The sequence below is a fragment of the Cebus imitator genome, unplaced genomic scaffold, assembly GCF_001604975.1.
Source record: "Cebus imitator isolate Cc_AM_T3 unplaced genomic scaffold, Cebus_imitator-1.0 Scaffold41, whole genome shotgun sequence".
NCBI classification, from domain to species: Eukaryota; Metazoa; Chordata; class Mammalia; order Primates; family Cebidae; genus Cebus; species Cebus imitator.
In genome coordinates, this window is record NW_016107356.1 from 9,565,893 (window position 1) to 9,579,930 (window position 14,038).

At 46.7% G+C, this 14,038-nt stretch overlaps 1 protein-coding gene across 1 annotated transcript in view; it reads left to right on the forward strand.

The window, feature by feature from the left end:
- B3GALT5 (beta-1,3-galactosyltransferase 5) overlaps positions 1-13,809 on the forward strand; it is a 37,680-nt gene extending 23,871 nt beyond the window's left edge. The window contains exons 2-4 of the mRNA XM_017526274.2: positions 5,610-5,840; positions 11,249-11,408; positions 12,059-13,809. Of these exons, the coding sequence (XP_017381763.1) occupies positions 12,059-12,994 (936 nt within the window). The 5' untranslated portion in view covers positions 5,610-5,840; positions 11,249-11,408 and the 3' untranslated portion in view covers positions 12,995-13,809. The remainder of the gene's footprint in view (positions 1-5,609; positions 5,841-11,248; positions 11,409-12,058) is intronic.
- The last annotated feature ends 229 nt before the right edge of the window (positions 13,810-14,038 follow it).

Consider the following 14,038-nt stretch of genomic DNA (forward strand, 5'->3'; position numbering starts at 1 on the left):
TGTAGGGGATGGGGAGGAAGGCAGCAAATCACACTGCCACGTGTGTTCCTATGCAACAATTTTGCATGTTCTTCACATGTACCCCAAAACCTAAAATGCAATAAAATAAATGGGAAAAAAAAATTGATGCCCTAAAGTCTTACTCTAACTTTGTTAATTAGAATGTTAGCATTATGGAATTTAGATGAAAAAAGGTTCTTAAATTTAGGCTAGTCTTACCGTCCATTTGATGCTGGAATTCCTTTTACCAAGTTTTTAAAATATCTTCGTGATAAATAATTAACTATTTTCTGGAATAGCTCATTCCACCTTCAGATTTTGCTAATTGTTTGCATAACCATGGTTAAGTCTTCAGCTGAATTGGATCTCAGTGTTTTCTGCCCACTGGTTCTTGTTCAAGTCTTTTCTTTCTCTAAGACATCTTTTCTAAATGTTAAGGATTGTAAGTGACATTGAAAATCTTCATATTTGATCATGTAATTCTTCATGTATTCTATCACATAATTCCATGCTCTCTTTCTCCTGGTCTCTCTCTTCTGAACATAATTCAGGTTTTATAAATCCCTGGTAAAAGTGAGACATATAAAACTAACTGTCCAGGGTTTTTTTTTTGCTTGTGTGTTTTTTTTGTTTGTTAGTTTTTTTTTTGAGACAGAGTCTCACCCTGTCACCAGGCACCAGGCTGGTGTGCAGTGGCGTGATTTCGGCTCACTGCAACCTCCACCTCCTGGGTTCAAGCAGTTTTCCTGCCTCAGCCTCCCGAGTAGCTAGAACTACAGGTGCGCACCACCATGCCCAGCTAATTTTTTGTATTTTTTAGTAGAAGCGGGGTTTCACCATGTTGGCCTGGATGGTCTCGATCTCTTGACCTCGTGATCTGCCCGCCTTGGCTTCCCAAAGTGCTGGGATTACAGGCGTGAGCCACAGAGCCTGGCCTGATTCATGTTTTAAACACTATACTTTGTTAACCAGACTAAGAGGACTTTTGCTCTTTTGGTTGCAAATCTCAGAGCTTCAAGTAGAATTAATCATCCCCATTTTATACTTGAAAAATAAAGAGGCATCAGTTCTTTAAAACAGAATACCAATTTGACTTGTCTGTGTTCTGCAGTAGCTTTCTCCATTACTGTTACTTTCTGTAGGAAAATTTTTCATATACCGGGGTACATGCTTCAAGTTTAAATAATAATGTCTCCTTTGGCTAGTTTCTGTGGAGATGATCTCTTATCACATCCATTCATTCGTTAAGTGTATATTGCACTTAGGTTCACAGGCTCTGAGCTAGGTACGAGAATTAGCAAATGAAGATTGAAAGGTTCCTAAAATAGTGTCCTTTATATTACAACATAATTACTGCTATGAAGAAGCATATATAAAGTTAGTAATAAATGGTAATGCATTATTTATCTCTGCGTTGGGGAAACTGAGAGGATGGGAGGGCATTTCATCTGAAGAATGTAGGGATGACTGGGCTGAGAAGGCACGGAAGGGCATTCCAGCCCCAGGGAACTGCATGGACAAAGCAATTGAGGTATGGTATCCTAAGGAGTTACACACATTGAGGTCCCTCTTCTTGCATATCTCATATTTGGATTTTCAGGTTTCCTTTTTTGTTTGTTTTTGGATATTTCTGTTTGCTGTGTCTCTTTCTTTGGAAAGTACTTGCAGGATCAGCTGTTTTGGAAGACAGTAGAAAATACAGACAAGAACATTTTCCTCACTTTTTAAAATGGATTAACATATGGAGGAAGTGGGATAATTTTGATTTTGTCTTAGTCAAAATAGCCTATTTTAAATATTTTGTTGGCTGGGCATGGTGGCTCATGCCTGTAATCCCAGCACATTGGGAGGCCAAGGCAGGAGCATGGCTTGAAGCCAGAGTTGGAGAGCCGTCCAGGCAACATAATGAGACCCCTGTCTCCACACACACACACCCACACTCCCACACCCACACACACATACACAAACACAAAACACAAAACAAACAAACAAAACTGGGCATGGTGGTGTGTGCCTGTGATCCCAGCTACTTGGGAGGCTGAGGCAAGAGGATTGCTTGAGCCGGAGAGGTCAAGGCTGCAGTGAGCCAAGATTGCTCCACTGCACTCCAGCCTAGGCAAAAGAGTCGGAACTTGGCTCAAAAAAAAAAAAAAAATAGATTTTGTAAATGTTCTTTACTAATGGGCCAGACCCAGTAGGGAGGGGTAGCTTGAGTCTATTACATGAATGAAATGGAATGAATACTAAACTGGACCCGATGGGGCCATTGGCGAGGGCCTTGTGGAGACACTGATGGAGGTGGGCAGCGTCGCAGGATGGACAAAGCCTGGCAGCGCAGTTTCATGTTGATGAAAATAAAAGCCTGGGCCAGGCATGGTGGCTCATGCCTGTAAACCCAGCACTTTGGGAAGCCAAGGTGGGCGGATCACCGGTGGTCATGAGTTTGAGACCAGTCTGGCCAACATGACAAAACCCTTGTCTCTACTAAAAATACAAAAATTAGCTGGGCATGGTGGTGCATACCTGTAATCCCAGCTGCTTGGGAGGCTGAAGCAGGAGAATCTCTTGAACCTGGGAGGCGGAGGCTGCAGTGAGCCGAGATTGTGCCGTTGCACTCCAGCCTGGGTGACAGAGTGAGACTCCATCTCAAAAAAAGAAAAGAATAACAAAAAAGAAAAGAAAAGCCTGTGTGAAAAGGCTTAGCATTAGCACCTCTGGCAGAAACAGCTGTCGTGTGTGCCTCTGCCTTCGCAGCTGTTCGATGTAGGTGACAGGCGGACGGGAGAACAATCGAGCTTTTTCTTCTGGTTGAATTTGAGTTTCCTCTTTCATTTGTGGGTTATTGTTTGAAAAGAAGTGTACGCATATGCTCCGCGCTGTCAGCATCTTCCTTCCCAAGTTTTGAAGCATGTCACAGATTGCTAGGAGACAGCTGAACTTTTTAAAGCTTTTTATTATGTGTGCTTGAAGACGGGGAGAGATGCTTCTTGTGGAGGGAAGGTGCTTGGTATTTGGCAAGAGAAGATGGTGCCTGCTTCCCCGACCTTCCCACAGCCCCTTGAGGCTGGTATGCAGGGAGAATATGAATTTTCCCTGCTCCTCTCTGTGGCTTGCTTTGTAGTAAAAATCTTGTGTTCTTGTGAAAATGATTGACATGGACAGTTTTGTCAATCAAGGAAAATGACCAAGGCAAGTCTCAATCATTTCAGGAGGTTTATTTGCTTAAGTTAAGGATGGGTGCCTGGGAGACAGGTCTATGCCTTTCTCCTAAGTTGATTTTGAGGTCTTCACAGGGGAAAGGGCAGGATATTAAGAAATATGCAATTTTCATGTGAGAGGTGGGTAAATACTCATTCATGCCTTTGTCTGGCTCGGTGAATCTGCATTTCTAGATAAGGTAACATAGACCATAGGGCAGACGAAACAATCAGATATGCATTTGTTTCGGGTGGGCAAAGAGATGACTTTAGTTCTGTCCTATGTCCCCCGCACCTGTGAAGATAAACTATTAATTGACATTAGCAGGTCAAACTTTAACAGAAATGTTTTAGGGTAAAGAACTTGGGGCTCACAAGGAGTTTCCTTGTGGACAAAATATGAGGGAGGTATGTAGCTTTTCATCTTGGTCGCCATCTTATTTAGGGACCCAAATGGGAGGCAGGCTTGCATGACCCAGTTGCCAGCTTGACTCTTCTCTTTGGCTTCGTGGGTTTGGGGGTCTCAAGATTTGTTTTCCTTTCACAATTTCATTGCAAAAAGTGCGAAGGTACAGTGATGGGAGACATAGACAGCTTCTGCGGCTTACGGAGCCATTGTCTGACCTTGGAAACGATGGCGTATATTCCTGGAGAGAGTGAAGGAATGTCTTGTGTTCTTGTAACGCGCAAGGAGGGAAAGGAAGCAAGCATTTATTAGCCTCCTGCTGTGTGCCATGAATGCGTTCATTTCATTCTCACATCCACCTTCAGATTGGGCATTGTGATCTTTTAAAAATGAGCTCTTGGGTTGGGAGAGAAGAGATGATTTGCTAAGATTATCCAGCGGTGAGTGGAGGACCCCAGCACTGGCCTCCCCAGGGTCACAAGCTTCTGCCTCTGCACCATGCTGCACTGAGTGTCTGGCTGGGGAAGGATGTGTATTGACTGGCCCACCCCGATTTCTTCTCATTCTTCTTATACTGCCTGGGTTGGGGGGTGGTCATCATGTCAGATGATTGGCCCAAATTATGATGCAGTCACAATCATAAGCATGAGCCTCAGGGAATGGAGGCGTCAGGCATGACCTGGTTAGCAACGTGCTCCCTAAGTCATGGCTGGAAGACTCCACGTCTTTCTCCACTGGCCTGTGTCTATTCACCCTGCTGCTGACGTCTCTATTGTGTCAAAAATGATACTTTCCTGACCGTTCCCAGAGCCTTGTTTGATATATAGGCAGCAGCCACATAAAGGCACAGTCGCCCTCTTCCTACCATGCAGTTTGGTCCAGGAACAGAAACAACTTTCTCAGCTGATGTTTTTGTTTTCTTTTCTCCTTTTCCCGGAGTCTGAGCCTCAGGTCTCAGCCTGAGTGTGCAAGCTTTTCTTTGTCTTTGGAGGGAGGCAGGAAATTCTATCCTTGTTGTCTTAGCTAGAGATGGCTTCTTTTCTTAAGTTCTTCCTTATCAAAATTTTCCCAGCAGGACGTAGTGGTTCATGATGGATGACTTGGTTTCCTCACATCTGGAAAATAACCAGTGGGGATGGCCTCAGCAGTGGTTTGGTGTGTGTGGAAAGTCTCTGTGGCTGACACCACATGGCGTCTCTGCATTTCACACCTGTGCAAGGTGGCTTGGACATGCCGAGGTGCTGCAGACCAGCAGCACCTCTTGGACTAGCTCCTGGCAGAATCTCTGCTAGCTGGGAGGCACATTAGGGGAGTTATGGTGGACTTTGGATAGAAACTTATTGTCCCTGTTCCAGTTGGGACAACCTTTGAGAAATACCATACCCAAAGGACAGGCAGTGGCCAAAAGGGGAGAAGAATTATTCACTGTCAGCATCCCTGGTAGCCCAACTGTCCCGACCCAGGGCAGATCACTTTGTTAGTATAACAGTTTTTACTCTGTTAAGCAAAGGTCCCCATATTAAAACGTTCTCAGTGAAATATTAGGCTCAAACGCTGATTTCGCAGCCACCCTCTGCCTCCCAGCACGGGTGGGATGCTCTTGGATGCATTTACTCTTGCCCCTTGCACAGTTGGAGTAAAGTATTTCTGAAAACATCTCTTTTATTGATTCTGCAATACTTTAAAAAATTCCATTTCAAGGGCAAGAACAGAGAACGCATGGTGTGACCAAAGGTCTCCCGCTGGTGTGGAAAGGTAGAAGGCTGCCTTTGCAGCTTTGTCGAGCTGGTGCCCTGGACAGCTGCTTCTCAGCGCTCCGGAGGAGCTCCCTCTGGCTGTAATCACCCACCAGCCTCCTCTGTATGAACAGCAGGGGTGAAACTTTTGACGTTACTTCTTCCTCCACTGAATACGCCAGATTCTCTATCTTCTGAGGAATAATTGAAGTCTTAATGCAGTGTACGTAAGCAAAATTACCTAACACTCTGAAATTTTTCGTGCAACAGTTTCATCTGGAAGACAGGCCACTGAAACCCAGCATTTGTGTTCAAGGAAGAAAATGTATCCAAGTCACAAAGAAGTATAATTTGACTTTTGGAGACATGGGCAGCTTCATTTCTCATTTGTTCATTTAAAACTCTCCACTGGGCTTCTAAGTGCCACACCCTGTCCAGAATGATGAAAGATACAGAAAATGGTCCCTGCTGACCTTCTGCAGTTACTGACTAGTGAGAAAGGTAAGTGATATTCCAAGGTTTCTACCAAGAATTAAAAAAATACAATCCCAGTAATTAAAGTGATACAGTATAATGCAAGGTGCTATGAGTAGTTAATAAGGAAGTGAGGATTAAAGGTAAGGAAGAGTTAGCTGAGCAGGGAGGGAAAGAAGAAAGCAAAGCCAGGAAAGAGCAGGAGGGTCAAGGGCTGTGTGCAGTGGCTCATGCCTCTATTCCCAGCACTTTGGGAGATGGAGGTAGGTGGATCCTTGGAATTCAGGAGTTTGAGACCAGCCTGGATAACATAGCAAAAACCCATCTCTACAAAAAATACAGAATTTCATGGGGCGTGGTATGCATGTCTGTAGTCACTTGGGAGGCTTGGTACGCAGCCACCTGGGAGGCTGAGGCAGGAGGATTGTTTAACCCTGGGAGGTGGAGGTTGCAGTGAACCAAGATGGCACTGCCACACTCCAGCCTGGGTGACAGAGTGAGACCCTGTCTCAAAAAAGCAAAAAACAAACCAAAACAAAGCTCCATACAACTGAAAGGGAATCAGGATGTCCTGATGGCCGAGAGGAGGCAGGAGAAGTCACCTGGAACAGCAGGACTTTGCCAGCCAACTGAAGGAGTCTTTGGTTCTCATCTTAAGAATTGCTAAACTTGTTTGTCAAGAAGAAAATCTCTAGCCTTGTAGAGTTAAGATGGCTTCATGTAGCACAGTTAAGTCTGAGCGCCGGATATTGCTTCCATTGCCCCTTGTTTAGGATGCCTCATTTAAATTGAAATCCAGCAGGCCAGTTTCTAGAATGATCATACTCCCTTGTTTTAATTAATTAATTAAATATTTGGTTCTAGGGCCTCAGTCTCCCGAGTGGCTGGATTACAGGTGCGTGCCTCCACGCCCAGGTAATTTTTCTATTTTTTGTAGAGACAGGGTTTCGCCATGTTGGCCAGGCTGATTTTGAACTCCTGAGCTCAAGTGATCCACTGACCTCAGCCTCCCAAGTGGTGGGATTATGGGGATGAGTCATCATGCCCAGCCTCTTGTTTAAAACCTTCCTCTTCCTCCCCCAACCCTTTGCCTGTGGCTTGCATGCTGAATTCCTGTCACTCTCAAATTCTTCATGGATACCTTACTGAAGCAGCCTAGAGTCTAGGGGTCTACCAGTAGGGCCACAAGCTTCCAGAATAATCTGGGAGAAGATGTTCTTTGGGAGAAAGCGCTTATCTTTGTTTCCAAGGTGTTTTATGTGGGGTTAAAGATACTGTCCTCCTTCTATTTCACTAGATATAGACAGTTACAAAGGTTTTACAAAATTTTCAGGGTTTTCTAATATGGCTCGTTGTACAGAATAATCAGCAGCCCTATTGATGATGTTCTGGTGATCCTCTTTTGCTGTGGTATTAATTTGTTTTGTTTAGTTTTGGGTCAGAAGAAAGACCTCAATACTTTGATTCTTAGCTTATTGGGTAATCAAAGGCTTATTTAAAAAAAAAGTCCATTGTAGACTGGCCTTCCTAAATCTATGAACACCATATTTTGGCACTGTGACAAAGTTGTTCAATAAAATCGTTCAGTGTTATTTGAGTTATTAATCAGAAAAGAATGCATCAGAGATTTAAATACATTCGGTTATAAAAATATTGACTCTGCTTTTGGCTGCTCAGAGATTGAGAACTCCAAGTAAATGTACTTAAGTTAAAAAAAATAAAATAGAGCTTCAGCAGGGGTAGATTGTAGGGTGAGGTGAGGGGACAAAGCCAGAATGGGGGCCAGACCCTCCTAGCATGCCCACCTTCTCTTTCTTATTGTCTGAATCCGAGTCCCAAGGCTGGGTGAGGTAGTCTTCTCCATGTCAGGGGAGAATAAGAGTCTAGGAGGTGGCTGGGCGTAGTGGCTCATGCCTGTAATCCCAGCACTTCGGGAGGCTGAGGTGGGTGGATCACAAGGTCAGGAGTTCGAGACCAGCTTGACCAATATGGTGAAACTCCGTCTACTAAAAATACAAAAATTAGCCGGGCATAGTGGCGGGTGCCTGTAGTCCCAGTTACTTGGGAGACTGAGGTAGGAGAATTGCTGGAACCCAGGAGGCAAAGGTTGCAGTGAGCCAAGATCGTGCCACTGCACTCCAGTGTGGGTGACAGAGTGAGACTCTATCTCAAGAAAAAAAAAAAAAGAGCCTAGGAGGTTAAGCGTATCTTCCCAGCATGAAGCGCAGTGGATAGGCGAAAGAACGCAGCACTTCCCTCTTGCGGTGAGTTCTGGCAGGCAAGTCTGGCCCTCCATACAGTTGAGGGAAACCCCCATGGCCACTCTCCATGACCAGTGCCATACTGTACACAGCAAGTGCTCAATAAATGCTGAGAGATGATCTTTGCTATGGACTGAATATTGTCTCCTTAAAATTCCTGCGTTGAAGCCCTAACTCCCAAAGGGATGGTGATTGGAGATGAGGACTTTAGGAGGTGAGTGGGCTCAGTGAGGTCCTGAGGGTGGAGCCCTTGTGATGGGATGAGAGTCCCTGTAGGGAGAGGCACCAGGGCTGTCTCTCTGCCATTGTGAGGACACATCTGCAGGAAGCCCAGAAGAGGCCCTCGCCAGAACCCGCTGTGCCCTCTGCTAGCACCCTGATCTCAGACTGCAGCCTCCAGTGCCATGAAAAAATACATTTCTGATATTTAAGCCACCCAGTGTGTGGTATTTTGTGGTGGCAGCCTGAGGTGACTACAGCAATTCTGAAAATGCCTTCCAGGTCTAAATTCATCAGTTCTGAGACCAGCGATCACGTGTACAAATCCCTGTTTCCTCCCCTATCACTTAGTTTGATTGGAGGCTTCTCTGTTGTATCGATGAATGGGACAGAGAGGCCGTGTTGGACTCCAGACTCCTGGGCCACAAAACCCTGACAAGGACCGTGGACCCCTTGATGTCCTTTGCCGGAGTCCATACTGCTCACATGCTCTTCTAGGCTGCTCTGAGCTGCCCTGCCTGTCTCCAGCCTCCTTTCCCAGCTTTCCCTCTGCACACCATGCTGTTTCTGGAACCCACGGGGCCCTTCTGGATTCCCTGCCTCTGCCTGCCGGCCTCCCTGGAACAGGTCTCCCTGAATATTCACAGATGGGACCTCTGTTCTTTCCCCTGACCCATTAAAGAAAAGCCACAGCTGGACAGGAGGTAGAGTGTGAAGACAGATTCTATTCAGGACCTATTGCAGTAGGGGAAAGAGACCTCAGTATAGAGCTGGGCTGAATTCTGAATACAGCATGGACAAGTGGGGATGTGCAGCCCAGAAGCAGGCGGAGGCTCAGCAGGTGGAAAGTTTCTAAGAGGAGATCCCAGGGGCGAGGGGGATTCTGGCTGAACCCACCTTGTAGGAGCCAGACCAGGGTGGCCAGACACCGAGGGGAGAGGATGAGGAACCGATCAGATAGTGACGGTGGGGGATCCTGGCCAAACCAACTTTGCAGGCTTCCTGCTAAAACTGGGCAGTGCAGAGGCACACATGGAGATACAAAGGTGGAGGCCTGGTTGGGATGAGGATCCAGAGCCACCCGCCTGGAGTCTCCGTCAGACCTCACGCACCACCCTGCTGTGTCGGGCCCCAGTTACTGCTTGGCTCATGCTGTGAACCCTGAACCCCGCAAAGACTTGTCTTCTTCGTCATGGAACCCCTTAACACCTGGACCCTCCTGCCCCAGGGGAGGTGGTTGGAAGAGGCTTCCTGAGGCAGTGGAAAAGCCTGGGATGAAGGTGCAGGGCTCTGTTCTTCAACTAAGGGACAAAATAAAACAAATGCAAGTGATTTATCTTGGTAGCCAAGACACAAGTACCACTACTGTGAGTCAGGGCTCCCTCCTCAAAAATTCCTATGAAAATCCTAACCTGCACTATCTCAGAATGTGACCTTATTTGAAGGTGACAGCTGCAGGTGACATGAAAGTCCTTCCAATGGAGTGGGTTCCTGCCTTCACCGGTCATCTGCAAAAGGTGGGCACAGGCTGCTCCCGAGGCTGTGTGGCCAGGGCAGTGCCTCATGGAGCGTCCCATGGCTGCAGCAGCAGCATCTGTGAGCTTGAAAGGGGACGATGAGTGAGACTTTTGTCCACAGTTCTTGGTTGAGCTGCCATGAGCAGATGGGAAAGGCTGAGAAAGAAAGCATTCCTCCCTGGGTGGGGATGCTTGAAATTCCCTTCTAGCCAAGGGAGGCCATAGGCGCCCTGCTCACACCTGCGTGCAGATGCCAGCGCCCGGCTCGCTGGTGACCAGCAAGTGTCCCAGCTGAGCCAGGGGCCCTGTCCCGTGGTTCTGGGTGAGCGGCCACAGGATGCTGATCAAACATCAGTTAGATGGGGGAGTGTGGAAATAGACTTGACAATTTATTTTGCTTAGTAGAAAAGTTTTAAAAATTGTCAGCTAGTTTCACCGTTTTAAAATAAGATTAAAACATGTATTTAAAAAAAAAAAAAAAAAGTAAAAATGTGCAGCTCACCGTGTCCTACTTGTGCCACCCCGGCGGAGAGTGAGCTGGTTCTAGAAAGCTCCATTATTATTTCCATGTTGCTTTTGGTGAACGTATTTAGAACAGAATTTTGACAATGAAATTTTGAGGTGCTCTTTCGGCCATCAAAATAACCAGGTCTTGGCTGGGCACAGCGGCTTGGCCTTGTAATCCCAGTGGTTTGGGAGGCCAAGGCAGGGGGCTGCTTGAGCCCAGGAGTTTGAGACCAGCCTGGGCAACATAGTGAGACCCCATCTCTACAAAAAATATAAAATTAGAAGAGTGTGGTGGCATGTGCTGGTGGTCACAGCTACTTGGGAGGCCGAGGCAGGAGGGTCACTGAGTGCAGGAGTTCAAGGCTGTAGTGGGCTGTGATTGTGCTACTGCGCTCCAGCCTAGAAGACAGAATGACATCTGGACTCTGAAATAAAAGTAAAATTATAAAACCCAAACCAACCCTGTTTTCACTCTGCCAGTTTCATTTCTTGCTGTTCTTTCTGTCCTCTCACCCAGATAACATTTCTAAGGTGTCGCTGTTGAGTTAAGAATTAGATTTATTCTCTGTGTTAAATTCTCTCAGCATTAACGATAGACTCTGTTATGTAAATAAGATAAATTATCAGGGTGAGAAGTTAGATTCTAATCTATGAGTTTACCATGTTTCTTTAAAAAGCTAGTAGGTGCTATCCTAAATCATTAGGCCTGAAGGATTCTGGGGGTTGGCATATTGTTACTGTTTTGGACTTTGCCTTGATCATACCCATTTTACAGATGAGAAAAGTAAGGCTGGGATTGGGGCTCAAATGCATGCTCAAAGTCACATAAGTAGGTGGGAAGGTGACACGATAGACACAGTAAACTCTGAAGGCCTGCTGGGAAGGCATGAGTGATTTGAATGATACTCTTTTTCTTCTTTTTTTTTCCTAGTGATTCCTGAGAGAATCGTCATTTTTGGTAAACAAACCAAGCCCAGAACCTGATAAGTGTGGACCATCCTACGCTGACAGTTCTTTGAAACAAATTTCCTCTTGGCATTTACACTGTGGCTTTAACTTTCAAACCAGAGGTTCCTCTTACCCAGCAAAAAGTGAGTTATACGCTTTCTTAATGTCATAACGTTACCGTGGATGATCCTGAACTTGCCGAGGATAGCAGAGACGGGTGGGCAGAAGAGGAAAGAATCAGATCAGAGACTGTAAAAGTCACGTAAAAAAATAATAATTCTGGCAGAGACGGAATTTGAAGGTACTTGTGCAAATCAGAGCACTAGACTTGCTGCTTTTTGGGAAGGGAATGCCGCTTAATTAGATCAGGGAAGAGTGCCGGCAGCCCGTACATTTAGTGCACAATGCGTGCTTTCCAGACTTGCAGCTTATCTATTTGCGCATCATCATGGAGTCATAGAAGGGCAGAGCTGGAGGACCCAGTGAGGGGCCGGGTCCCATCTCCTTACAGACAGGAAATCCGAGACTCCCATGCACTAACCGCTGCTGGCTGCAGAGCCAGGACCAATGCCCAGAATCTCTGAGCTTTTTATCTTACACCATGAAGTGACAGATGCTAGCAGATGTCATACCTGTATGCTTAACTGTTTAACCACAGCACTGGACATCCGTATTCAGTGAGGTTCTAGAGTTTCCAAAACACGGGTCTCCTCTCCCGTCTCAGCTTCCTAGCATAAAACTAGACACATCCTCGTGCTTTAGAGGTCTATTCATTGGATTTTGTTCCTTTCAGATGGCTTGCCCGAAGATGAGATTGATGTATGTTTGCATTGTGGTTCTGGGGGCTCTTTGTTTGTATGTTAGCATGTACAGTCTGAATCCTTTCAAAGAGCATCCCTTTGTTTACAAGAAAGAGTACAGGAACTTCCTTAAGCTCCCAGATACAGACTGCGGGCAGACACCCCCCTTCCTTGTCCTGCTGGTGACCTCGTCTCACAGACAGTCAGCTGCGCGCATGGCCATCCGGCAGACGTGGGGGAAAGAGAGGACGGTGAACGGAAGGCAGGTGAAGACATTCTTCCTCCTGGGGACCACCAGCAGTGTGGTGGAAACGAAAGAGGTGGACCAGGAGAGCCAGCGGCATGGGGACATTATCCAGAAGGACTTCACAGATGCCTATTACAACTTGACCCTGAAGACCATGATGGGCATGGAATGGGTGCATCACTTTTGTCCTCAGGTGGCGTTTGTGATGAAAACAGACTCAGACATGTTCATCAATGTCTACTATCTGATCGAACTGCTTCTGAAGAAAAACAGAACAACCAGGTTTTTCACTGGCTACTTGAAACTCAACGAGCTTCCCATCAGGAAGCCGTTCAGTAAGTGGTTTGTCAGTAAATCTGAATATCCGTGGGACAGGTACCCGCCATTCTGCTCCGGCACGGGCTACGTGTTTTCTGGCGACGTGGCGAGTCAGGTGTACAATGTCTCCAAGAGTGTCCCATTCATTAAACTGGAAGACGTGTTCGTGGGGCTCTGCCTGGAAAGGCTGAACATCAGGCTAGAGGAGCTCCACTCCCAGCAGACCTTTTTCCCAGAGGGCTTGCGCTTCTCCGTGTGCCACTTCCGGAGAATCGTGGCCTGCCACTTCATCAAGCCCGGGAATCTCCTGGACCACTGGCAGGCCCTAGAGAATTCCCGGGAGGAAGATTGTCCGGCTGTCTGAGGCGAGCCCAGAGACACATCTGGACAAGTTTCAGATAACCTGTGGGGATAGTTTTTGCAAGATTTTGGAAGAAGGAGCGGGACAGAGGGTGCTGTTTTTTAGTGCTGAAATCCACGCCAGAATGTTGGTGTTCATGAAGCCACTGAGTAGTTCCCACTTGGTGTCCCAGGCAGTAATAGACTCTGTCTCTTGGGCACACACTCTACATACTGTCTGACATAGACCTGCATTTCTGCATTTCAGGGGCCAGTATCCTATGACATGATGGGTATTACCATCCGAATTTTACAGGTAAGGAAACAGCTGCTGAGAGGTACAGAAACTTGTCCCAAAGCTCACAGCCAGCAAACATAAGAGCAAGAATGAAAATCGAGCACTGTTAGAATCTGACTTGGACCACTCCCACATGTTGCCTCCCTCGGGAGGGGACAGTGATGATGAGACCTCTAAGCCAGCGTCCTTCTGTCCCTGTCCAGAGTCCACTGCACCTCAGCTCCCAATCCTTGTGCTTTTTAGAGCTAAGCCTGGGATGACGAGACCCCTCCCAGCTCCCTGATTCATGGCACTGGATGTAGCTGGGCACCAAGTCTGTGTTATGGACTCAGTACTCAACGCAACCCAAATTTCATCCCAGGAAATGTCCCCACAGTGGATGCAGCTCACATACTGAGGAAAACGCCAAGCTCTGGGCAGTACAGCGTTCCTGAAAATGTATAAATTAGGCTCAAAACCACTGCAGTCTGGCCTACTGTACAGACTGCCCACACTGCTGACCTTCTTAGCGAGCGAGATGTTTCTTCTGAGCCATCTGCTGCACTCTGGTTTCTTCACCCCAGCTGTCCCTTGATTTCAATCAATAGGGACCAGCTGTGGCCCCAGGAACACTGTACGGCTCTCAGTTCAAACGGAAGGGCAGTTGGACTCAGACATGGTTCATGCGGGACTCTGGGAGCCTTCTGGGAATTCAGCTGGATTTACGTCAAGATGCTCTCAAGGACCCTTCGGACACAAAGCCCCAAAGAGGGCCCTGGTGAAGCGGGGTCG